The 23,744-nt window shown below is 32.6% G+C and overlaps 2 protein-coding genes across 7 annotated transcripts; both read left to right on the top strand.

Annotated features, from left to right (window-relative positions):
- Positions 829-10,709, top strand: LOC109347270 (polyribonucleotide nucleotidyltransferase 2, mitochondrial). 6 transcript variants are annotated; one of them, XM_019586989.1, is made up of 17 exons: positions 829-1,108; positions 1,349-1,504; positions 1,592-1,762; positions 2,321-2,446; positions 2,540-2,701; positions 2,797-2,916; positions 3,619-3,756; positions 3,874-4,036; positions 5,112-5,237; positions 5,320-5,450; positions 5,917-6,136; positions 6,252-6,335; positions 7,137-7,216; positions 7,423-7,566; positions 8,466-9,116; positions 10,102-10,194; positions 10,593-10,709. In XM_019586989.1, exons 1-17 carry the CDS (start codon positions 842-844, stop codon positions 10,596-10,598), a joined length of 2,838 nt encoding a protein of 945 aa, XP_019442534.1. In that variant the 5' UTR covers positions 829-841; the 3' UTR covers positions 10,599-10,709. The 6 variants fall into 6 exon arrangements, with proteins under 6 accessions (XP_019442534.1, XP_019442536.1, XP_019442537.1 ...); XM_019586991.1 differs by lacking the exon at positions 10,593-10,709 and having other exon boundaries at positions 2,540-2,622; positions 2,668-2,701; positions 10,102-10,480; XM_019586992.1 differs by lacking the exon at positions 10,593-10,709 and having other exon boundaries at positions 3,874-3,939; positions 4,003-4,036; positions 10,102-10,480.
- Positions 14,825-21,153, top strand: LOC109347276. The gene is made up of 11 exons (XM_019587007.1): positions 14,825-15,363; positions 16,455-16,568; positions 17,141-17,241; positions 17,672-17,743; positions 18,450-18,531; positions 18,644-18,724; positions 19,314-19,352; positions 19,501-19,566; positions 19,877-20,026; positions 20,609-20,737; positions 21,058-21,153. The coding sequence occupies exons 1-11, from the start codon at positions 15,103-15,105 to the stop codon at positions 21,079-21,081; spliced, it is 1,119 nt and encodes a 372-aa protein (XP_019442552.1). The 5' UTR covers positions 14,825-15,102; the 3' UTR covers positions 21,082-21,153.

Genomic DNA, 23,744 nt, shown 5'->3' with positions numbered 1-23,744 from the left:
TACTTCCTAACAACAACCTAGTATTAATATTATTACATCATCTATATCATATAGATTTAATGAAGTTTTACGTGAGTCATCAATTGCTTAATACCATATCTATTTTTTTGTATGGGTCTAAAATTGATAACTTATGACATTGAGCACATATAAATAGTTTTGAGTGAAAGCTTAACAAGATAATAAAACATAGTTAAAATGTCAAATTACAAATTTTCTAAAACATAAGCCACAAAAATAATTAAATAATCTTTATTAGTTATTTTGTATAAGTTTCTATAATATTGTTTATGTTTTTAATTAGACTAAATTATACAAACCACCCCTGTGATTTTTGTATGTATACAAATCACTCTAGTTTGTAAATATACATTATACTAACTAACTCTACATGAAAAATAAGTATAATCTTTTAAACAAAAACCGATAATAAGCATAATTAAGTTAAAAAAATATGATATATTATAAGTAGGATAAGAGTCCATCGCTCTTCATTATTTTTAGTTTGTTACAATATAGTATAACAATAATTACTCTTATCCCTAGCATGAGTAATCAGTGGTGTAATATATGTATATAAATTATTGAATTTGTGTAGGTTTAAAAAAAAAGTGATTTATATAACTTTATTAATATTCACGGGTTTAAGTGTAATTTACTATTTTAATTATTATTATACTGAATCTTAAACAAAAACAAATTAATAAGCATGAAAAAAAAACTACTTTGCATGAAATTTAAATTAAAAGAAAAAGCAAAATATATTGATTTGAAAATAAGCTCATAAAACTAAAACCCTAATCTAAAACCCTAACTTCATCTTTCTCTAACAGCAACAACAATGTCGTTATTCCTTAGACTCAGAAGAAACCAAACCCTTTTTCGAACCCTTCCTCGTTTCCGTACAATCTTCTCTTCTTCAACTACGAAGGTTCTAGAAACTTTCAATGAACAATTCGAAATCGGTTCACGTTTGATCACTCTCGAAACTGGTAAGATCGCGCGTTTCGCTAACGGCGCTGTCGTTTTAGGAATCGATGAAACCAAAGTTCTTTCCACTGTTTGTTCCGCTAAAGGAGATGCTGTTCGTGATTTTTTACCACTCACTGTAAGTTTTCAATTTTTCATCAACATTATGATTTTGTTGTAGTGATGCAATAGAAAAGAATAATTCATTGTCATGCTTTGTGGTTTGTTGATTTTGTTGAACTAGTTTTTATGTTTTGAGATTTGTGTTTTTATGTTAATCTTATGATTTGTCATTTTTCATTAACGTTATATGATTTTCGTGTCTCGTGTTGTATCCGTGATTTATAGATGCTTATTTGATGATATTGATGTTGAATAGGTTGATTATCAAGAGAAGCAATTTGCACAAGGTCTGATTCCAGCTACATATATGCGGAGGGAAGGTGCTCCTAAGGAACGTGAACTATTATGTGGTCGAATTATTGATCGTCCGATTCGCCCATTGTTTCCGCCTGGATTTTATCATGAAGTTCAGGTAATGAGGTTTTTATTTTTTTTTTGTGAATTAGGTGTTCCGTTTATTTGCCCTTTTATAACAAAAAAAAGAATGGCTGATTCATAGGTATTGGCAAGCGTTCTTTCTTCGGATGGGAAACAAGATCCAGATGTACTCGCAGCTAATGCAACCTCAGCTGCTCTTATGTTATCAGATATTCCTTGGGGTGGTCCTATAGGAATGATTCGAATTGGGAGGATACATGGCCAATTTATTGTAAATCCTACCATGGATGAGGTAATTTTGGACATCTTTGACTATATCAGTTAACTGCATCTTTGTTATTACATCATGGGTTGGAAGCATCGTTTGTTGTGTTTCGCAATTTTACTGATTCATCCAAATCCCAAGATCTTTTGTGCGCTTACATTGCTTTTGTTTGTCAGTATTTTGAAATTTAATTTCTTGTGTGTGTCTTGGAGTTTCAAAATTCAATATTATTTTGGTAGATTTTCAAAATTGAAAGGATATTGTATGTTTGATAGTTTATCTAGAAACTCCTTTATCAATTCTCTGTATTAATCTTGTTTTTTAAATTTGAAATACGAGTTGAATTGCCAATGCTGCTTTCTTTGTTGAGTTCCTTGTATAGCCATTGTTGATGTTTTATAATGATAGTGATTATCTACTGAATTATTTTTATTGGAAGCATGTGTAGGTTTTGTACCTTAGTTTGATTTTAAGCAATATCCATTGTGTTGGAAGACTATACTATATTGTTTTTTCAATGGCTATAATTCGTTGTTTGAATAGTCTTCTTCCCATTCTCTCATGGTTTCTCATTGTGCAATGCAGCTAAGTTTAAGTGATCTTAACTTGATATATGCTTGCACACGGGACAAGACTTTGATGATTGATGTACAAGCTCGTGAGATAACTGAGAAAGACCTTGAGTCTGCTTTAAGACTGGCTCATCCAGAGGTGATTCAATACTTTTCATTTGTCTATCTCTTTCAATAATCAAATGTTTTTGAGATGTCTTGCTCATCAAGATGTCCTGCTCTGATTGTTCAGGCAATCAAGTATATTGAACCTCAAATAAGGCTTGCTGCTAAAGCTGGTAAGTCTAAGAAGGAATACAAATTGTCTATGCTGTCTGACAAAACAGTGGAGAAAGTTGCTAAATTAGCAGAATCATCCATTGAAAAAGTTTTTACTGATCCTGCTTATGGAAAGGTGCTTTTATTTATTCGCTCTTTTTTGCTGTGTGCTTTTTATGTTTTCAGAAAGTTAAATGTTGTATGTGGATTTTGTGTTATTATTACTTTCAGTTTGAACGTGGAGAAGCATTAGAAAATATTACACAAGATGTGAGGAAAGTTTTTGAAGAAGAAGGTGATGAAGAAAGCTTAAAAGTTTTGCCAAAGGCTGTAGACACAGTGAGGAAGAAGGTATGGATCATTGTGATAAGTGAGTTAGAAACTTAGAGACTAACATACTTATTTTTAATTATTTGCATTAAATTTATCTTTTTAAATATTTTTGTGGATTTCTAGTGAGATATTGGTCTATTTCATATCTTCTAAAGTTTCCAACGAATTAAAAACTGTTCCTTTCATCAAGTTTTAGTGCTAAAGTTGAAGATGAATGCATAGGGAAAAGTTTATTTGCTCTTGGTAACTCATATACAACATCAACAAAGCCGTATTCTCACTAGGTAGAGTCAGCTATATGGATCAAATGGTGTCATAATGCTCTATCATAGATCATATTTATTGAGACATTGAAAAAGCGTTAATCTCTAAATCATTCTTATTGTTTCGCTTATGGATTTTCTTAGTACTACTATATATATTTTTTCGTTTTCATTAAGGCACTTAAAGAAAATTGATGATTGTGCTGTGCTGTCTATTAATCAGAGTATTATTGGTGACATTATTTGTAAATCTGTACGAGATGTTTTATATTAGCAGACATATCCCAACCATATAGAAACTTATTTTCTTTTTTGTAAATATTCCCATATTCTTGTGTATGTAATCTAACATAACTTGTCAACTTTTTGCTTTGTAACTTATATATATATATATTTTTTCATGCTGATTTCAAGAGAACTTGTTGAAGATTGGTGTTTATATTTACATTAAAAATAGGTGGTCCGTAAAAGGATTATAGCAGAAGGATTCAGACTTGATGGAAGACACCTGAATGAAGTTAGGCCTTTGTATTGTGAATCTGGAATTTTACCCATGTTGCATGGTTCTGCACTTTTTAACCGTGGAGATACACAGGTAATTGCATTTTATGTTTTTTTCTGCCATTTGTTGCTGGAAGTTAGATAATTGTGAAATAATCAATTTAGAGGTTTTAGTTACATATGAGGTGATGTAGGTTGATATCATGGACAGGTCCTTTGTACTGTAACACTTGGAGCACCAACAGATGCTCAACACTTGGATTCTTTAGTTGGTCCTCCAACAAAGCGATTCATGCTTCACTATAGTTTTCCACCTTTCTGCATCAACGAAGTTGGAAAACGTGGTGGTCTGAACAGACGTGAAGTTGGACATGGTAAATGAGTTACACAAAATTCCTGGTGAAAATTGTTTGTTGTCTTAACTTCTTCAGACTATCCATAATATTTTTTTACTCACTTTGATACCTCATGTGTTTTCCAAATGGCAATATCTCTGCAATTATATTTTCTTTTTATAAAATCATCTTCCCTCAAAATGTTCATTAATACATTTTGCAGAAATACTAATTTCCTTTAGGGCATTACTAGAGGGGTACTCCCTCGTTGTTATAAGATGAGTTTTTGTGGCCATAGCATAGGAATGGAAGATTTCATCGGCTGTCATTTAATTAATTAGCAACATGGTGTCTTTGTATGGAAGTTTGGGCCATGCACCATTGCTGATTAAGAGAGAATACAGGAAATCTATGAAGGTTGGATCTTCTATCTCCTTAGAGGCTGGCTTTGGCTGCAGATCTGTGCCTAGTTATCGTTTTTGGGGATGGAAAATCAAAAAGTATGGGGGGAGGGGTGAGAAGAGAGAGAACAAAAGGAATGCGTTGTTTTCAAGTCTCAAGAGTACATTAATGTAAAGAACAAAGGAGACCCAGTGCATGAGGCTCTCACTTAGTGGTGTTTGGGGAGACTAGATCTACACAGCCTTACCCCTGCAAGCGGAGGGACTGTTTCAAGGATTTGAAGTTGTGACCTCATGTTCACCGAGCAACAGAAGACTTTTTGTTTAGAAACCATTTCTTTGTGTATGAGTTATCCTTGTTCAGTACTCATGTCATGGAAGTGTTAACTGTTAAGTATAAATGCAATAGTTTTATAAATGGCTTTAATCTGTCATTTTAAATAGGGGCACTGAAGTTATCAATAGAAAGGATTAAAAATAAAATAGTTTATGTGAAACAACAAGGTTACACTACACCAATTGACTTTTCCAGACCCCATCTTTTAGTTTTAGCTACAGTGGTTTATAAAATATTAAACAAATGGCCTTACTGTAAACTACAAAAACAAGTTTGTTAATAATCTTGAACTTATAAATCTAAGTAATTCGGAATTTGCTTTTCCAAAAAAAAAGTTCACCGATTAGATGTTGACTTTGTTGTTTTACTTCTTTAGGAACTCTTGCTGAGAAAGCACTTCTTGCTGTGTTGCCTCCTGAAGATGATTTTCCATATACTGTTCGTGTCAACTCAGAAGTCATGGCTTCAGATGGTTCCACCTCAATGGCAACAGTATGTGGAGGTACTCTTTCAACCTATGTTACAGGCCTGTTTCTATGGGCAAAATAAATAGATAAAATCACTATGATTTTTCTGTTTTGTAGGTAGTATGGCTTTGATGGATGCCGGCATTCCAGTTCGTGAACATGTTGCCGGTGTTTCTGTGGGTCTTGTTACTGAACTTGATCCATCCACTGGCAAAATAACAGACTATCGTATATTGACTGATATTTTGGTATTTTCTTGAACTTCATGTTTTTCTGTTTCATGCAACATTGAATTAAAATTTGTATTTTACTTGCCTTATAATTTGTCAAGTGAGAAGACCATAGAAGCTCAGGTTAGTAGATAAGACAGAGGATAGCCCAATAGTTAGAGATAGAGAAAAGCCGGGATATTTGATTGGCTTGAATTTGTTATTAAAAAATATTTGGTAGGCTTCGTGATAACTTAGTTACTTATATATTTATTGAGAATATAATTCTATATAGACTGTGTACATGTTACTTTTTTGATAAATCTAGTTTCCTACTTTGGACTATCAAATATTTGTTTTGGAAGTTACATAGTTGCTCTTTTGACATGTTCTTTACATAATTACATGTAATGCTGATGTGTTTCTATATTAGTAAAAGCACAAATTGAATAAAAAAAGAGGTTATTTGTTTCTTGCATAAGTATTAATTTTTAGTTTTTCCAAGGGCTTGGAAGACCATTTGGGTGACATAGACTTCAAGATTGCTGGAACTCGAAAAGGAGTTACTGCTATTCAGTTGGATATGAAGCCCGCTGGAATTCCTATAGATATTGTATGTGAATGCCTAGAACCTGCTCGTAAAGCTCGTCTTCATATCCTGGATCACATGGAACAAGAAGTTACCGTACCTCGCATCAAGAATGACTGTACTTCTCCACGACTAGGTATAGATCTGTTACTTTTTTATTTTATTTTTATTTCTTTGGCATTGTTTTCAGTTACGTTCATTGATCATTTATGATACCATTTTAAGTTTGAAATTTATCATCGACGATGCAGTCACTTTAAAGTACAGCAATGATGCTCTTCGTCGCTTAGTTGGGCCAATGGGTGTTCTAAAGAGAAAATTGGAAGAGGAAACAGGTAAATTTAAATTTGAAGTGTCTTAAAAAGTTATTTTAACAGTTTTTTATTGTCTTGTTATTAACAGTGTTTGAGTATCACCTTTTTTGGTTCTTGTAATCAAATAATTTTTTGCTTTAATATTTTGGTTGTTCTTTTTCGTACATGTAGTCATTGAAACTTGGCCCTTTCTTTTTAAAATTTCAATTGATGATGTAAAACTGTGAAAGTGATATGTGGATCGGCAATGGGTTGGTTGAACAGGTAAGGATTGAAATAAACATATGTAGTAGATATCTCTATAATCTATAGCTGAGGCTTGTGGCATGACATGGCCTTGGAGTAGTTTGGTAGCCTCCTCTGCCCCCAAAAACATTTCTTACCAAGAAAATAGTGTGGTTTAGTTAGAATTTCGTTACACTTCATTTATAAATGAAATTCTGTTTAATACTCATAAGTAATCATTCTCCTATTTTGTAATTTAACCTTTTCCATCTTTAAGTATTTGATTTCATGTTCTCCTAACTATTTGATTACATCTTGAGATTCTCTCACTTTTTCACATTATTGTGGCCTTCTAGATATTAAGTTTTTGACCTTGTTTTGTCAATTATAAAATTTCTTGCAATGTTCATATCTAAATTCTCTAAGAAACTCATTAAAATACTGTAATATCTTGCCTTTTAAATATAGGTGCACTTTTAACAGTATATATATATATATATATATACTGTGGAACCTAACAAATTTGTATTGAACCAAAGAAAAAGTAATTCATATCACTTTATGCCTACTGACCATGTTATTATGTACTATAATCAGGTGCCAGGCTGTCTGTAGGTGATGGAACTCTTACAATAGTTGCGAAGAACGCATCTGTAATGGAGAGAATACTAGAGAAGGTAGTTCTTCTATTCTTCTGCACCATTAATCTGTATGTAATGATGCTTTCCGTTTCAGAATTGTGTTCTTGTAGTCCTAGGACAAATATCTCAGTCCTATGTTAGGAATTTATGTGCTGAGAGTGACATGTAGTAATGTTTTCCTTACATATTTGTACTGCTAATTTAATCTCTACATTTTGATGTGTGGCCTTCTTGTTTGTCAGATTGATTTTATAGTTGGCCGAGAAATCGAAGTTGGAGGGACTTACAAAGGTGTTGTCACCTCTGTAAAAGAATATGGAGTTTTTGTGGAGCTAAATGGTGGCCAGCAGGGCCTTCTCCACATCTCTGAGTTGTCACATGAACCGGTATGTTTAAATTAAATACTTCAAAGTTAAAGTATACGTTTGGTCCCTATAAGTGAGTCATTTTTAACCTGGTCTCCATATGTACTTTTTTCTAATTCAATCCCTCTATGTACAATTACTTTCGATTTGGTCTTTCAGAGTTTGTTATAGCTCTGTTTGGTGGAGTTAATGTAGATTCCAAATTGAAAATGATTGTCAAATATTGGACCAACATATACTTTTGTCACATCAATTTCACGTTCCTTAGACGTAACAGTCATTTTCAGTTTTGGTCCCGACATTTTAATTCCAATAAAGGTGAGTACCAAATTGAAATGATTGTACATATAGAGTCCGAATTGATTTTTTCTTTTTACGTATAGGAGACCAAAAGTACAGTTAAACCTATATTTTAATTGCTCATCACTAAATACTTCAAAGTTAAAGTATACGTTTGGTCCCTATAAGTGAGTCATTTTTAACCTGGTCTCCATATGTACTTTTTTCTAATTCAATCCCTCTATGTACAATTACTTTCGATTTGGTCTTTCAGAGTTTGTTATAGCTCTGTTTGGTGGAGTTAATGTAGATTCCAAATTGAAAATGATTGTCAAATATTGGACCAACATATACTTTTGTCACATCAATTTCACGTTCCTTAGACGTAACAGTCATTTTCAGTTTTGGTCCCAACATTTTAATTCCAATAAATGGTGAGTACCAAATTGAAATGATTGTAAATATAGAGTCCGAATTGATTTTTTCTTTTTACGTATAGGAGACCAAAAGTACAGTTAAACCTATATCTTAATTGCTCATCACTAAGAGCTATATTGCTGTCATGTCCACTGCCGACGGGAATAAAAAATGTTTTTTGTAGCCTGATTCATCTATGATAACTCTATATACCCTTTCCTTAGGTTTCCCAAATTTCGGATCTTGTCTCTGTTGGCCAGCAGCTTGATGTGATGTGCATAGGCCAAGATATTCGCGGTAACATTAAATTATCTCATAAAGCAACTTTGCCTTCTCCCGGCAGTTTCAAGACTAATGTTGTAGCTGAACGATCTGCTGCATCTGCAAAAGAGAAAGCCAACATTTGGGCACCTGTATGGAATGTGCCTAGCACTGAAGAAAAATCAAATTCTGCTTCCGAGTTGCCTATAGGAAGCAAACATGAAGCAAGTGAAGCGAAATCAAAATCTGCTGCCTCCCAAATTCCGGTTATTTTAATACGAAGTGTTGCAGAGTGTGATGATGAGGAGAAGTCTAACAGTGTAGATCTGTCTTCAAAGGGTACTACCGTTAATAATGGGGTACAGTCGAATCGCAAGTCAAAATCTCGTCGATCTAAAAATACAGCTGATTCTCCATCTTCTGATTCAGGTCCTTTACCATATAAAAATGTTAAGGTGTCCAAACCTTCAATACAAAAAGCTGATGATAAGGCAACAGTAACTGCCAAAGATCTGAAACTTGGAACCGAAGTTACCGCCACTGTTTATCAAGTTTGTGCACATGGCTTGGTGTTGGAATTGGGTGGAGGGCTTCGAGGCATGTACCGGTTCAAGGTATGACTCATCTTCTCTTTATCCTATTCCTGTGTGACATAGGGCCATTTTGTTTTACGTTTTAAAAAAGTGATTTTTAGGTTGTGTAAAAAATGATTAACTTTTTATAGATTTTGGTGTAAAGCATAATCTATTTGTGTTTGGTTAAAATCAAAATAATCAATTTTTATTTGAAAATCTACTCATTAATCAAAAGGTACTCAAAGTAGCTTCTGATTGTTGTCAGAAGTCTAATTATCTAGAGATTCTGATTATTGAAAAAGTCTTGACTCTTGACCTAACATACAGCAATTATTATAAGTGATTTTTACCAAAAAAAAACAAGTGACTTTGTCGAGGAATAATCTCAAACGAAGGACACATATAGTTTCTTATTAGAGTATGTTTTGCCTTGTATCTTTTCTCATGATCTTCTGTTGAAGAGATATTGTCTTGCCAATTAGCACATATAGTTTCTTATCATACCAACAAATGCACTTGTTTTCTACTTCTCATTATAATCAGAAGCTACTTATGAGTAGCTTTTCAAACAAAAATTGATTATTTTTAGTGTTCCAGAATGACATATTCGTTGTGCATTATCTATATGTTTCTCATTGGCATTGCTTGATTTCAAATTGATACACATGAGTTTTCATGCTTACAAATTGACGCCTCTTTCTTTTTCTTTCCTCTTCCTTTCCAATTCTTGAACATTTTACAGATACAATTAAGAATCCTTTACTTTCATACCATCTATTTTGGTCCCTATAGATCGCTCTTGTTTTTTAACTTGGTCCCTATTCGTAGGAGTTTCATTTTAGTCTGTTTGTACAATTATTTTCAATTTGGTCATTTTTGTTTATTGTTATAACACCAAATTGAAAATACTTGTCATAGTTAGGGACCAAACAAAAAGGGATCATGTTGAAAATGAATGTCACCTATAATGTAAGGACCAAAGAGAATTGCAGAGTTTCTGACCTCTTCTTGTTTTGTTACACAGGAAAACAACAAAAGTGATTTTAACATCGGTGACGAATTGCGAGTTGTGTGCTCAAGCTTTAATAGCAAGGGAGTTCCAGTATTGTCTTTGGTCGACAACGAATAACTTCCCTTGTGTTCATTCCTTTCATGAGAGAGCTCATAGATTTACACCGCCATGAGTTCGAAGAAATTCTCGCAGCTGTGTAAAGCACAAAACCAATGATTTCATTGAATATGAAGTTATTGACAGAGCCTAATGACATCAATGGGTTTATAACTTCATTTAGTGGGAAAATGCTTAATCACCATTGAGCTGCAGAATGTGTCCATGCAATTCTTGAACTTTTGTGCTCCTTCCCCGAAGATATGAAAGCTTGAGAATGCTGGAATGGCTCTAAGTGATGCTTGATGCAAATTTTCCCACCGCGATCATCATTTCTTAACAAGTCAAGATTGGTGTAAGTCTATTTAACCGATTGTTGTTCAGTTTTTTTCGTTGAGGAAAGGAGGAAATAAATGTATACATCATTAACTTATGTTAGGTTTTGGCATCTAAATTGATTGCGTTCATTCAAAAGCATTTCATTATCACATTATTTTTTCACTACCGAAGTTTTGGTAAGGAATTGACTCCTAGTCCTGGAGGTTGTGAATCAAATCCTGATGTTACCGTGAGGACCTTGTTGATGAGTAATTTGTAAGTACTTCTCGAAGTGTTTATAGAGTTGTGTCGGATTTCGGGTCATACAACCTCGACCTGAAGCATACACTCTTATCATCGAATTGAACTTTTTTGCCCTTGAGTGTTATACATCTGTTATAGGATAATATTATCATTTTTCTTTTAATATATAAATTGGGTTCATGGTCAAGTATCACATATACCAAACATGACCTTGAACCTAGTATTTTAACTCGAGGAAATCCCGAACAAAGTCGAAGCAAGTTTTACGTGTTAAATTTGAGTTAGGCTTGTGTGGGTATCAAGGAATAACTAGGCTATATTTCCAACAATCTTCTAATTAGATCCCTAAATAACCAGAACAATGTTATTCTACTTTGTTCAGATTTCCTAAAACTGTGACTTATAGGAACAAATAATTTCATTTTTTATTTAAGGTATCATTATGATCCAAATTGGTGAGAACTATAGTTGGGGGAAAACAGTATTAGTTATTCTTCTTCTTTACCAAACTTATGGAGAAAAGTAAAAAATAAAAGGAAATCTTTTAATAAGTGATTAGACTATAAAGTTGGTGTAAAAGGGTGTTAGAGAAGAGAATTACCAGAAAAGCAAAGCAGTTTACAGTACAAGAACAATTGTTGCTGAAATCCTGTTGTTGATTATTTTGGTCATTAAGGTTTCCCTATGTTGTGATTGGTATAAACCTTGTGAGTCAAATATGAAATGAACTCCACACTCTTTAGGACATATGTCCAAAACCTCATGTTCTTTCTTATCATTTCTAACATAGAACTTAAATGTAACATCATGTCCATGACCTTCATAGATGTTGTCAAAATGATTTGTGTCACACCTTATACAAACATGATCTGAATTCAACTTTGTGATAGCTTTATGATACCATGTATTCGGATCCAATGTCGATGATGGAAGTTCGAGCTTTGTACCATCATCTAAGTAGCATTGACACCAAATTATAGCACCATGCTTCTTCAATTCCTCGGATGGAGACGAAAGAACCACACTCAACATGATGTCATGTAATCTATCTTTAGGTGAGGGGAGTAATAGTGAATGAGGATTTTGTTGTTCATATGTGAACTGCCTTGGCAAAGTTCCGAAACATGGCTATGCGGCATGCGAATCTCAACAAGCATCTTTGCACAAAAAGTTGATGGAAGATGCTTCAAACGACATCCATGTCACTCAAGGTACCTCAGTTAATCCGATAGTTTATCAAGGGCTCGAGAATAGTTCACTTTGCCTGATCTCTTACCCGAAGGGATAACAATTTCAGAAATCTTAGATAAGTCATCATATTGAATGTGTCAGCACTCAAGTTAAGTAAAAGTATATGTATTTTTGTTACCTTTTTATTTTCAAGTAGATCGTAAACTTCTCGAATATCCCTCAATTGACTATGCTTTCCAGAATCTTTGATGCCTTGACGAACTATGTTCAGACCGATTTCTTGAATCAAGTCATGCATTTGTATTCTCTTGCCTTTTGAAACAGTTATAAGAGCTTTTTCTTCAAGAACAACTATTCCACTAGTAACATAGAAATCACTTGCATTGTGGATCCTTTCCACAAAATGCAATGTATAGAGATATTTTATGCTGTGGAATGTCTAATCCATCAAAGCTTACTTGTAACACATTTTGAATGTTGTGACAAGGATAGTTCTTGAGTTTTTTCAATTCACTGTCTCAAAATTCAATACTTCTAGAATGAAGATTCGAACCGGAAACTTTTAAGGCTAAAAGGAACACCCCTGCATAATGAACTGCAGTTTTTAAGAGATCCTCATACCCCTCTTAGGACATTTTTGCAATCAATGCTGATCCGATACGATTAAGTTTGGGATTGTCATCATTTGGTAGATCGAATAGAAGCTTATCATGTAATGATGTTAGTCCAAACCTTTTCGATTCTTCTCTTATATTTTCCAAGAAGCATACACTATCATATGTTGATATCTGTTCGAACTAAACCTGAATCTAAAAGAAATTTTTTTATCAAGGCCTTCACCCTCTTGTTCAATCGGTTATTGCAAATACAGCTTTCGCGATACATCTTCAACGATTTTCTCAATGAATTGAAAATCATTCCTAGAGAAGACATAAACAAACAATACAAAAAGAACAATTAAGTGTTTGATAAATGAAAATGTTCAGTATAAAATTAAACTGTTAACATGATCACATTTCAGGATTCATATTATGGATGAACATTAAACAAAACTTCTATATTTCCAACTCTTTTTGGACTAGGATCAAAATCTAGGTTAAAACTTCTATTTGATTTGTATCATATTAATATCAAACTTGAATATTATTCAACAACTTCTTTGCTATAAATTAAATTTGTACAATATAGTAATAATCCAAGTCCAACAATAATGAAGAAAAAACAAGATCTTAAAGTGAATTCTTTGTTATTCACACATATTTCACTTAGCTTAATTATCAAAAGATTATTGTGTTAAGACTAATAGCATCTAATGAAAGTAGCCACATGAAATTGCCATGATGAGTGATTGGTTACACAACCTCCATTAGGTACTATTCCCCCATCAAACACCCAAATCCATTAAGTCAACATACCCACCAAACATACAAATATAAAAATCTTGGGTATTAATCAACCATACTCTAATGCCCAATCAAAATTTGTTAGCATGTAATATAAAAAGTTTGGCTAAAAATAATTCAACAAATTCCAAAGCATAACATAACATATAGTATTTTATTGTGTCAACATGCCCCTATCTATCAAGGTGTATTATGTAATATCATATTAAGATGGGTATTTAAATTTTATCAAATGCTTTTTTAATTTAACGTGTAATTCGTTCGGTTTTTAAGTGACATTTCCATGTTTTTTTCTGTAATAAATATCGACCAAGAGATGGAGTAGAATGTGAAAGAAATATTATAATAAGAGAGAAAATTCTCTAAATAATTTTAGTATATATTTATTAATTAAGGTATAATAACTTTAACACTTATCATATTCTTTAGTTTAAATTGATGTATTTTAAATTCTAAAATTAAAATGCATTTTAAAAAGAATTAACCATATCCTATAAATAAATATTATTAAGTAAATAAATAAGTTATTGTTCTAAAATATTATATAAATCATGCATGTAGCTCACTATTTTATGGATAAAACATTATGCTTGTGATATTATGCTTATGATGTATTTTCCAATAAAAAATATTAGCATGTGAAATAGTTCACCAATCAAAATATAATATACATACTTGTTATGTATTCTTGGGTATTGTATGGAAAACAAAGGTTAAAGTTCAACATGCTATGATTTATAATTTGAATATGATTATATTTGTATCCATAAGGTAAAGAGATAATCTTAATTAACATAAACAAAATCTATAATCATATAACTGATTGTATTAAATAACCTATTTTTTATCAGCAATTAACTTTATTAAAATAAAAAGTATAAGTCTTGCAAATTATCTCTACACTCTTATATTTCAGTAACTTAAAAGATGAGTTCTAAATTAGAGAATAATATAAATGATTTTTTTTTATTTCTCACATATTATCCTCGCATTGAAGGTAATCTTGTCCAAGCTAAAAATATCTACACGTATGTGTGACTAACTATTCTAACACATATTTTTTCTCATCCACAAAACTCGAACAAAAAACTTTACTTAAAGTGAATCAAACATGTACACTTGAATAAAAAGATGTGACTTTGGACTTAAAAACAAACAAAAAAAAAATGAATCTTTTTAATGTTTAAACTTACAATATTAACTCATTTTATATTTGAGTTTAAGATTCCCTTTGTATATAGTTGTTAATTTATTGAGAGAAAGATGTATATATTGATAGTGTATGAGTTTTATATATTATAATTGTATCATACACGATCAATACTTAAATATTGTTGACTTTTAAATAAAAATCCAAATAAATAATAAATAATAAGATGCATGTGTATAAATCTTTACATTTTATCCTCTAACTTATTTCCCTTATTACTCAAATCACACGCAACCAGAGACAAATAAGCTTACTTTACGACACTGAAACTCAGTTATAGGAACAAACAAATAACATAAACACTTCTCACTTCTCTCTCTCACTCACGAGTCTCTCATTCTTCACTTATCATACACACTACCACTACTATTCTCTTCAAAATCACATCTTTTGTATTTTAAAGTGAATTTCTCAAGTGGGTTGTTGTGATTATTGGATTACACAATGGATCTGGTTCAAAGTTTCGTTTTTTATGCTGTGATTTAGCTTCTGAACCAGTTTGAAATGGTGGGTCAGTGTTAGATTTTGAAAATGAAGAGGAAGGTGATTCTTCATCAGCAGAAATCTCAGCAGCATAAATGGAAGAGAAAGATTTTGACTTTGATCTTTGTGGTTGGAGTTTGTTTTGCAACATTGTTGTTTGTTCAAACAAGGTACAATGATGTTTTTGGGTTGGTTTCATTTCAACACCAAGTGGTTTCTCAATCTCAAGTTCAGATCCCAAAGATTGCTTTTCTCTTCATTGCAAGGAATAGGCTTCCTTTGGAAATGGTTTGGGATGCATTCTTTAGGGTAATTTCTTTTCATTTTTGTCTTTTTTCCTCATCATTATTGAAAATGTTTGACTTGTATGATAAGTTCATAACTACTTTAAAACTTAGTGATTTCTTTAGTGGACAATGTAAAAAACTTTAGCTCATAGTGCATCAAAATTAAACTTTTATTGTCATTGTTGTTGTTGACTTGTTATTGATCTCAATGTCTTTGTGTGTGTGTGGAGTGTGGATTTCCAAATTATTTGGAGGATAAAGGAGGGTGCGATAATTGCGGTAATTTTCGACTTTTAATGATTAATCAGAGCCTATGTGTTCCCTTTTCCTATTTACAACACTTTGATCTACTATTGAATAATTTTTTAGAGGAGTTTTACTTGTAGTAATTCATTCACAAGATTGGAACCCGAAATTTTGCTTAAGGGGAACCGAGCTCCTTGCTACTCGTACAAGAAGTTGGTGTCGATGTTACATGAATGCGTTGTTAACTTAGCGATTTCTATAATTGGTTTTAAACCATGATGTGCATGCTGCAACCATTAGTTAGTGTGAGGGCGATTACTTATAGAGAGATGGTAGTTTAAGTTTGTTGGCATTGGCTTAGTATTTGAGAAGCTTCGGAAATATTTTTGGTGAAAAACAAAACAGTATTTCTGAAGCAGTTATCTTCCTTATTGAGAGGTTAAATGCGTGTCCATGGAGTTCAATCGAAATTTCGTTTTAATACACTGCCGCATGCTTTCCGGATGAATAAGAAAGATGTTGCCTAAGGGAAGCATATATGATATCACAAAAATGCTCAAGCATCATTTTATAGAAACTCGAGTATTCTAGATTTGTAGTGGTCCTAAAGTGTAAATGTAAAACAATTAAATTCATATTAGTAAGAGTTTTTATTTACCTAGCTTATGATAACAACCTTCCTCGTCATTATTGCAAGTTTATATAACTTCATAATGGACGTGTCGTTATCTTGCCATTCATGTTTTGAAAAGTCGTGAGAATAAAACATATTAGTTAGTTCTTTCACATTGTGATTTTACAGAATGCTTCTTGTTTACAATTGAAATGTTTGTAATGCTTAATGATGCATTTGTGCCGTTTCTTCAGGGAGGTAATAATAAATTCTCAATTTTCGTCCACTCAAGGCCCGGGTTTCTGTTCAACAATGCAACGACTAGGTCAACATATTTTTTGAATCGTCAAGTGAATGATAGCATACAGGTTACTCTTCTCTCTCTTTTTCCACACATGACCCGTAATTCTAAAGAGTGAGGGGGCGTTAGTTGAAGTTATGTTAAAAATGTCCTCAGTTTCTTGAGCAGCATTTATTGAATATTTTGGATTCGATGGTGCTTTTTAGTGGTTAATCTCCATGTTACTGTCAAAGAACATTGTCTAGTTTCTTTATTAAATATCGAAAAATTATTGAAAACAGCCTATCATAGAATTTGGTTCTTGATAGAATACATTGGCGTATAATTCATGTAGCCCATCCCACGAAGCGGGAAAAGGCTTTGACTGTTGTTGGCAGAAAACAGATCCACGAGACGAACTTTAATTTCATTAATAAAAATAAAGACTGTCTCCGAGTTTTTGTTTGTTTTTCGAAAAGTGAACTAAGGTTACTACCCTCACAAGCCCCTCCAGCTGAAAGGCTCGTGTGCTGGGCCGCCCTTTCTTCTAACTTGTTAGAAATTCGTCACGGAAAAGTTATTACAAACCTATAATTCCCACCATATTAAATCTGTGACTTAATGATATTATGTTCATCTAATCTATTTTCACATTTTCAGGTAGATTGGGGAGAAGCAAGCATGATAGAGGCTGAGCGCATTTTGCTTAGACATGCGCTTAGTGATCCTTTAAATGACCGTTTTGTTTTTCTCTCGGATAGGTGAGGGTTTAATTTTTTTATCATCTATAAACTTTTAATCCTTTTACCTTAACTTTTGGACCAAAGTTTACAGTTTCGGAAGCATGATCCCCACTTGATTGTACTTCATTTTGCTTAATCATTTGATAGAAGAAACGACATTGATAAGTTAAAGTATACTTTTGGTCTCTTTACATCACACTCATTTTCAACTTGGTCCTAATATGTAATTTGTTTAAACGAAACAGCGTTAAAACAATAATAAACGACGGGGACCATGTCGAAAATGATGGTACATATGGGAACGTATTGATTTTTTTGAAGGTATTGGAACCAGGTTGAAATCTAGCGTCATGTATAGGGACCAAAAGTATAGTTTAACCATATTGATATTACTCTAATTACCGAGCCGAATACCTCACTAGATTTCAGTTGATTGATTTCTTTTCAGCTGTATACCTTTGTACAACTTCAGCTATACATATGACTACATCATGTCAACACCAACTAGTTTCGTCGACAGGTGAAGATGCGTACTTGTTTATTTCCTTTCAGCTGTATACCTTTTCCTATTATTGCTATTCTAATTGCCAAAAGGTGTGTGGACCAACTCCGTAGCGAATCCATTTTCGGATTTGAGTTGGAAGAGCAATTGCAATGAATTGGATTTTTGGCTTGTTTTGGAGATTGGATGTAAATGAATTTCTCTTTATTGAATTGTTATTGTTAATAAAAATAAGTTTTTGATAAATCGGGGGCCCCTTATGTTTACTACATCCACGGCCGAGAAAATGTCCGGTCGGATCTTAAACTATCAAAACTATGCTAGATATTACGTGTTTCCAACTTATAGGGAACCTTCATGTCCATGCTGGCAGTGGCAACCCATGATTCCATTGCATGGCATCTACGGAGAACCTTCTTGGCAACATGCTATCGGGTTGTGTAGCCACTTGAGAGCTCAAATCGATTTTTTTGGAGTAAATCTTTAAAGATTTTAGAATAGAATCCTTTGTTTCAAATAAGAAGAAAATGGAAAATATGGGAAGAAGGACGCAAAAATGATGGGATTGATTATAAGATCGTTCTCATTTTTTTCTAAATTGGTAGTTATTAAGTTTTTTTTAGTCTTCGGTATGTTTTTTTCCGAAGTTCAACATACATGTGTAGTTATCTCTTTATTTTCCAACAATTTATTTACTATGATTATGGCTATCAAATTTGAGCAGCTTTGCTGACAAGAAAGACGGACGTTACAATCCGAAAATGCATCCTGTTATTCCCGTTCGTAGCTGGAGGAAAGGATCTCAGGTAAAGGTCTAATATAGTGCTAAGTTTACTGTTCATTCTGAAACTTAAAATACACGACATGTGTTACCAAAGAATGCGGCTTATTCCGATCTATTTATGTATTCTCTTGCAGTGGGGTGTTCTGACCAGAAAGCATGCCATTGTTGTAGTGGAGGATGAAACGGTCTTTCCGATGTTTCAAAAATATTGCAAGGTAATTGTGACATCATGGTTCATTGATAGTCTCTCTTTTCCGGGTGGTGTTCGCGAATATAAAAATATTCTTAATCCCATGTAAACTTTTCCTCTAATTGTTGTACTCCTCTACAATGAAAGTTATACATCAAATGAGGTGATGACCTTACAAAATGTTCAAATTTGTCATCGGAAAGTTGTATAAGTTATTTCTATGTTTGTTCTTTTCGTTATCCCCCAGGCCGATAAATTTTAGAGTCCTAACTGGGTAGAATCCAGGTGTAGTTTTTCGGATCTCGAGTCTCCCTTATAGTATTTTAAGGTTGGTAAACAACTTAATTCCGCACTTATTCAATTAGCTTTTTGAAATAAGCAAAAAAGAGCTTATTTTCATTAACTACTTGGACTAGCGTATTGAAATAAGTTAAAAAGAACTTATACGAAGATCATAAGGTATTTTCACAAGCTATTTTCATAAGGTTATTTTCATAATCTCTCTATAAGCTCTTCCGAACGCTATTTAAGTCGATAATCTTTTCTTCTTTTTTGCTGACAGACTCATTTTTTTTTAATCTCCATTTATTTCACCTGTGATTTTAATAATGCAGAAAAAGCCGCTACCAGAATTTTGGAGGGATCAGCACATTGTAAGTGCTCTAATAGCATGCAAAAAAATTAGCTTCAACCAATCATTCTTTGCTTTACGGAAATGATATCTTCTGCTCGGAAAATGTCGTGAAGTAACTCAAATATTTCATTGTGATCATTAACGTGATGTCATGTTCGTTCATACAGCCTGCTGACACGTCTAAGATACATAACTGCATACCGGATGAACACTATGTTCAGACACTACTGACTGTAAGAATCTTTTCCTTTCTCACACTCTTGCAATATCTGTGCTTATTAGAATCTGACCTTGGTGTGTCATATAGAGATAAAGAGAATGATCCCGTCTATGTTCCTACGATTTAGCTGCTAATAACTACGGTTCCTATCTCCTAATCCCGAGTTAGAATCACACTTTGGCATAAGATATTCTGCTAAAGTATTGACATAAAAATCACACGGTTGAAGAAAATTGAACCAAGTTTGTGGCATCTAAATTAAACTTGTGATCACCAGATTCATTTTAATTTACACTTTTGTGTGTTTGCCTTCCGAAATCTAGCAAAAAGGCCTTGAAGGAGAACTGACACGGAGATCGTTGACACATACTGCCTGGGATATTTCCAATTCCAAGGCTCGTGACCGCCGAGGATGGCATCCAGTGACTTATAAGTACTCAGATGCAACACCAATGCTTATAAAATATATAAAGGTTTGATTCTTACTTCACTCCTATTCCAAAATCACTCTTTTGAAGCTACTTTCATTGTGTGATTACTTTCTCATATCCAAAACAAAAGCAACCAAGGGTAGGTATTGTGCATTTGTGTTAGGCTATTGACTACTACTACACATTGGTATATCGACATACTTAAAAACGAAAAGGTCTGAAATTGTCGTGTTCGGAAGTAAGTCTCACATTACCTGTCTTATTTTCCTAGGCGTAGTTTAAATACCTTCTGAACTATTCTCTCATTATCAATTGGTTTTGAGGTGCAACCTTAGCATGTTGTAATTGTAAAAATATTGTAATGTAATATAGAATTTTTCAGTTTCTCATTAAAGTAATCGTCTTCGAATTATGCAACATCTTAATTTATCATTCCTATCAGCCAACTAACTCGGTTTCGCATGCATAACCGGTTCATTACAGCAAATAAAACAAGTTCAAGTAACTATAAAGACACAATTTCATCAAAGAAAATAATTGAGTTAGTTTAAGACAAGCATATAAAGTGTTGTGTATTCTACTTTCATCAAAGAAAATATGTAAAATTTGATGGTTTTTATGCAGGAAATAGACAACATTTACTACGAGACCGAATACCGAAGAGAATGGTGCAGCAGCAAGGGTAAACCATCTACTTGCTTCCTTTTTGCAAGAAAATTTACACGGCCGGCTGCTCTGCGGCTTATTAACATGGTAAGTTCATATACCGAAAAATCTTCTTAACGAGTGATCGCGAGCTTGCAAATATTTTAGTAGAAACCTTAATTCTATCATTGAAAGATAAATTTGTTGTCAGATAGGATCATTAAAAGCTTTTGTCACCAATTAAGTCCTTCAATGACTTATGTTCCGACGTCTTAAATCTTCGAACGACTAAATTGGCGATCAGGAAACTTTTAATGAGCTAACCGGCGCGATTTATGTCTTCGGAGAAAATGCAATGAGGGTTATTCTTTATTACAAATCCAGTTTGTTAAATGTTAATTATTCTCTGCTCTAATATTTGGACACAGTTTGTTGTAGGAGACTTCAACTAAGAGAACAAAATGCTCATTATCAAAGGTTGATACATGCAGAAAATGTGGTTAGTAGAGAAATAAAATGCAGAAAAGAAAGTAAAAGTTGTTGAAGATTATTTACATTATACTATATGTAATGAATAATATATTTAGGAAGTTATAAAGTGTGCTTGTGATGTATATGCAATGTATTCAATAAATTTTCATAGACCAAAAACATATTTAAGCTTTTTTTTAAGCTTAAGTTGCAACTATTTCACTACATGATGGTGATAGAATGTAGAAATGTAAGAGAAGAGACATGTGGCTTTTTTTCTTAACCAACAAGGGTATTCCCTTACCTTTGGACTAATCCCTTTTGGGTTGCGTAGTTGTCTCTCCCAACATGTGTCGCTCCCATGAATCGAACTTTTGACCTTTTGGTCATCCTAGGGATTTAGTGGAGCCTTATATCACTATACCAACACCTTGTTGGTATATGTGGCTTCTAATACTAAGTAAAAAAAGAATTGTATGTTTTTATATTTCCAAATGAATGAATATTCAATACTTTGGTTAGGTATATATTTCTTAGTATAATAACTAAGGGTATCCTCTCATCCAACGTGTATGAAACTAATCTCTTTTGGGATAGATAACTGTCTTTCTTAACAAATGTTACTTTCAGAAATTGATATTTGATCTTTTAGCCGATTTGGAATATAGTGAAATTTTACACCATTAAACAAACATATTGTTGCTATTAGAAGTATATTTAAAGCATACAGAATGACGTTAGTATAGTTGGTGACCGTCCTATAACTATAATCCAAGCGTTACCCGTTATTTTGGGCATAAGATAAGGGTCCTTTTGTTTGAATCCTTTGAGACATAATTAGAAGCTTTTAACTAACCAATTGTTATTATTATCTGTTCTAGGATAATGGTCCAACACGCTATAGTTAGTGTTTGTAACATGTATATTCAGCATTGACTCTTGACTCAACAACTCTTATCAACTTATCCTAACTGCTTCAATAAAGTGAATGATGAATAATATATTAATTGTGTATAAATTTTTACACTGATAATATATAAATATTACTCTTTTAATATAAATGGATTATTACTGTCACATTGTTAAATGTCATATGTTACACAATGTGATAGTAAAAAATTATAGGATGTTACATTAGCATTGGGTTTAAATTGGATCAATATGTAAAGATTTAATCTCACATATCCAGGGTAATTAGTAAGGTGATGTTAAGATGAGTGTAATATATATATATTCAATGTAAAAATTTATATGTAATTACTATTGTTTGTATTATTTACATTTAAAAGCCAATGATGATTAAATTTTAACGATGGACGATTCAGTAATGGTGTAAAAATTCTTACATTGTTGCGTACATTTTTTTCTCAAAAGGAAAATTCAGAAATAAAATATTTTTTATACTACCAAAGATATTCTCTTACCTCATGAGTAAAAAATTAGTCTATTTCGAAGTTGTGATTATCCATTCTAATAAGACTCATTTTCATAAATCGAACATTTGACATTTTGATCTTTTTTAGAATCTAACAAACTTATATAACTAGATAGCGTTTTGTTAGTATTTAGAAATAAAACTTTGTGATGCAGTCTTATAATTTTTAGTATTGATACTATCTTCTTATCTTTGGGATATTCAAAAAGAGTATTATGTATTTTCAAAACGTGTCGCCCATAATATATATATATTTAACAATTAGGCAGTTATGTCGGTTGATGGGACCCATAAAAACATACACGTGACAGTTATGTCGGTGCACGTCTTTCTTTATTATTCACTAATTTGGGGTAGTAATGGTTTGAGGGCCACATATATTATAAAAAGAATTAAGGATTAGTATCTATACATAATGTACCAAAAACAAAAAAAAAATTAATAACCATATCTAAACCAAACTGCATTTAATTTGATTCTTATTCCTTCTCCTCACACTTTGTTACGTTTTTTTTTGGTCTTAGAGTGATATTTTATTCCTTATCCAAATATGATATAATGATTAATATTAATTGTTTTTATCATAATAGTGTATTGTTCTCATGTGAGTCGTTCCCTGGATACATATTTAAGAAAGAATAACCACTTTGAACACTTGCAAATCTGAATACTTTATTATGTGGAATCTGACTCATTTAACAACATGTCTCAAAATCTCTTATCCTAATTACCTACTTGTCCAAAAAACTTGTACCCGATCTATTACGGATATGATTCATGGATACCTGCGAGTCCGGTACTTATTGTCATCCCTATTAGGATCTCATACTATTTTATTTATTTATTTTCTTGCAAACTAATAAAAAATTAATAACTAAGTTTTTGCATGATCTCACATAATAGTGCTTTTCTTTTACTATGAAATGACATTACCAAAATATTCTAAGATCCAACAGTCACCACACCTTCCCCAAATAAAAATCAAATATGTTATTTTTAATAAAAATATCAAACATTAAAAAGACAAAAGAAAACATAACTTGTGTTAATGTCTATATTGATTAAGAACAAAAATAAGATTTCCTTAAAAAATATCTTAGGAAAGTTGTTAACCTTTTCCTCAATAAAAAAAAACTCAACCATACAAAATTTGAAACCCAATCTTCATCATAACACCTTCCTCTAAAGTGGTCCCCACTCATGCAATTC

Source organism: Lupinus angustifolius, chromosome LG05, assembly GCF_001865875.1.
Source record: "Lupinus angustifolius cultivar Tanjil chromosome LG05, LupAngTanjil_v1.0, whole genome shotgun sequence".
Classification (NCBI taxonomy): Eukaryota; Viridiplantae; Streptophyta; class Magnoliopsida; order Fabales; family Fabaceae; genus Lupinus; species Lupinus angustifolius.
Note: the sequence above shows the minus strand (reverse complement) of the source record. Positions and strands in the feature narration are given on the sequence as shown.